This window comes from Perissodus microlepis, chromosome 9 (assembly GCF_051167445.1).
Source record: "Perissodus microlepis isolate ML-2025 ecotype Zambia chromosome 9, ASM5116744v1, whole genome shotgun sequence".
In the NCBI taxonomy this organism is placed as follows: Eukaryota; Metazoa; Chordata; class Actinopteri; order Cichliformes; family Cichlidae; genus Perissodus; species Perissodus microlepis.
In genome coordinates this window covers 5,958,960-5,962,012 of record NC_140469.1, presented here as the reverse complement: position 1 = coordinate 5,962,012, position 3,053 = coordinate 5,958,960, and the positions used below count along the sequence as shown (strand labels likewise).

The 3,053-nt window shown below is 56.3% G+C and overlaps 1 protein-coding gene across 1 annotated transcript; it reads left to right on the top strand.

Moving 5' to 3' along the window:
- The first annotated feature begins 1,665 nt into the window (after positions 1 to 1,665).
- LOC146379927 (uncharacterized) lies at positions 1,666 to 2,682 on the top strand. Its single transcript, XM_084940406.1, has one exon. It carries the CDS (start codon positions 1,666 to 1,668, stop codon positions 2,680 to 2,682), a length of 1,017 nt encoding a protein of 338 aa, XP_084796532.1.
- The last annotated feature ends 371 nt before the right edge of the window (positions 2,683 to 3,053 follow it).

Genomic DNA, 3,053 nt, shown 5'->3' with positions numbered 1-3,053 from the left:
TGCAAAGTATCACACTGAAGCAGGAAGTTCTTGTTTATGACATTGATGAAAAGGATGTATACTAATTGGTCTGATGTAGTCTGATGTAATTAGCAACAGTTGCCTCAAGGAACTTTATACTGTAAGGTAGACCCTACAATAATACATACAGAGAAAGACTCAACAATCATATGACCCCCTGTGAGCAAGCACTTTGGTGACAGTGGGAAGGAAAAACTCCCTTATAACAGGAAGAAGCCACAGAACCAGGCTTAGGGAGGGGCAGCCATCTGCCGTGACCGGTTGGGGTGAGAGAAGGAAAACAGGACAAAAGACATGCGCAGAGAGAGCAAACGCCAAGTGACATCACCACCCAAAGGAGAGGAATATAACTGTTGGGCAGACTAGCGAAGATAAACTCAGTTAGGTGGTCGCGGATTCCATAGAGTGGAGTAGATGAGATCGGAAAATTAGGAAGGAAAGGCGGGAGAAAAAATCAAAAGAAATTTTGCACAACGAAAGACCTTAATAGATGAATGAGGGGAACCCTTAATCATGTCGCAATGTGGATCAACGCTGAACCGAAGCTCTGACAGTGACGCATTCTGGGATTTTAAGACTTGAGGTAATGGCTTGACGGCTCGTAAAAGCTTACGTGAGCTTGTCTTGCAGTAGTAGAAGGAGAGGGTGTTAGGATGCCTGGGTCGTTGACCCAGGGTTTTTGAGTTTATTATTATTTATAAATTCTAGTCTTTGGTTTCTTTGTTAGAGTTCTGTCTTTTGGTTTATGTCTCTGTCTTCTCTAGTCGCTCTGTCTCCCCTGTCAGCTGTATCCCCTTGTCTAGTTCGCGTCTCTGTGTATCCTTAGTTGCTATAATCCCCGTGTCCAGTCAGTGTCTGTGTCTGCCCTGGTCCCACGTCTCTGTTCCCTCTGTAGTGCCTGCATGTGAGTCTGTGTCTTTTGTTCAGTCTGTGTTTTGTGTTTCCTGTTTTACTTTGAAGGTCTCTGTCTCATCTCAGTGTGTTCAGTTTACGCTTCCTTGTCTCGTCAGTTCTGATTTGCCCCAGCTGTGTTTCCCTCCTGTTACTCATTCCCTGATTGCTCCCTCTGTGTATTTAAGCCCTGTGTTTCTTTGTGTCTGTGTCGCGATCTACCGTTTACCTAGCTGTGTGGTCTGTCAGTCCTCCGGTTTAAGTTTATTTTGATTTTTCCCAGTTATGTTATATTTGAGTTTAACATTAAAGCTGTTTTGAGTTCACGTTTGTCTCCGGAGTCTGCACCTTGGGTCCTATTCCTGTCTGCACACAGCCGTCACATAACAGAAGATCGCGACCAGAACATGGACCCTGCAGACTCTTTTTCTCGGAGTTCAACGGCGAGATGATGCGGATGGTGAGTCTGCTCGACCGCATTGCCCAGTCACAGGATTTACGGACTATGGCAGTCGGGCTAAGTGCAGTAGATGCCATCATTCGCCATAACCCTCAGCTTTCTCAGTTTGCTAAGGACACTAAGTTGGACGGCACCATTACTGCCTGGAGAGAGCAAGTCAAGGCTGGTGAGCTTGCTCTCTCACTCACTACATCTTCCACCTGTCTCAACATTGCCACGGACTTCCTCTCCCTCCCCACACCAGCTGGGTTCTCGTTCGCTTGCGTTTTTCCTGGCAGCTATGTGGTCGGACGATGAAGAGGTCTCCGTTTCTCCACCAGTTTCAGTTCCCTCATTCAGAAGGAAAAGACGCCACCGTCGCTCCTCTCCTCAATCTTCTGTTCTGCCACCTGTTGTTCCCGCTGGGGGTTCTGGGGAACCGCTTCAGCCGTCTGTTCCCGTTGGAGGGTCCGAGGAACCGCTTCAGCCGTCTGTTCCCGCTGGGGGGTCCGAGGAACCGCTTCAGCCGTCTGTTCCCGCTGGGGGGTCCGAGGAACCGCTTCAGCCGTCTGTTCCCGCTGGGGGGTCCGAGGAACCGCTTCAGCCGTCTGTTCCCGCTGGAGGGCCCGAGGAGCCCGTCCAGCCTCCTGCCTCCGCTGGAGGGTCCGAGGGGCCCGTTCAGCCTCCTGTCTCCGCTGGAGGGTCCGAGGGGCCCGTTCAGCCTCCTGTCTCCGCTGGAGGGTCCGAGGGGCCCGTTCAGCCTCCTGTCTCCGCTGGAGGGTCCGAGGGGCCCGTTCAGCCACCTGTCTCCGCTGGAGGGTCCGAGGGGCCCGTTCAGCCACCTGTCTCCGCTGGAGGGTCCGAGGGGCCCGTTCAGCCTCCTGTCTCCGCTGGAGGGTCCGAGGGGCCCGTTCAGCCACCTGTCTCCGCTGGAGGGTCCGAGGGGCCCGTTCAGCCACCTGTCTTCGCTGGAGGGACCGAGGGGCCCGTTCAGCACATCCCAGTGTCTGCTGACGGTTCTGGCGAGGCCATTCAGCCACCACCACCACCACCGCCTGCAACCTCAACAGCCACGCCACCTGCAGCATCTGCTTCCGCCTCGTCTGGTCCAGCTTCTGCGGCTCCGCCTGGTCCAGCCTCAGCCTCTGCAGCTCCGCCTGGTCCAGCCTCAGCCTCTGCAGCTCCGCCTGGTCCAGCCTCAGAGTCTTCAGCTCCGCCTGGTCCAGCCTCAGAGTCTTCAGCTGCGCCTGGTCCAGCCTCCGGGTCTTCAGCTGCGCCTGGTCCAGCCTCCGGGTCTTCAGCTGCGCCTGGTCCAGCCTTGCTCCGTCTAGCTTTGTTTGCGCCTGAGGTCCCCATGCTGTCTGGTCATGCACGGCCTGCACGTCCTGTCCGGCCTGCTCGTCCTGCACGTCCTGTTTGGCCGCTTTCCAGGCCGATGACTGGACGTCATTGCCGTCATGGACAGCCCCCTGAACTACGTCGCCGCCGGTGCCTCCCGCCCGGCCGGCCTCCTGACCTGCTCGGTCGCCACCGGTGCCTCCCGCCCGGCCGGCCTCCTGATCTGCTCTGTCGCCGCCGGTGCCTCCCGCCCGGCCGGCCTCCTGAACTGTTTTCTGGGCTCTTGGGCCGTCAGCCTCCGGGCCGCCCCCCTGAACTGCCCGGGTTTGGACTATCGTGCCGTCAGCCTCTGGGCCGGCCCCCT

Excerpts from the sequence above, each read along its gene's own strand:
- LOC146379927 (XM_084940406.1), top strand. The coding sequence starts at position 1,666 with ATGAAGAGGTCTCCGTTTCTCCACCAGTTTCAGTTCCCTCATTCAGAA.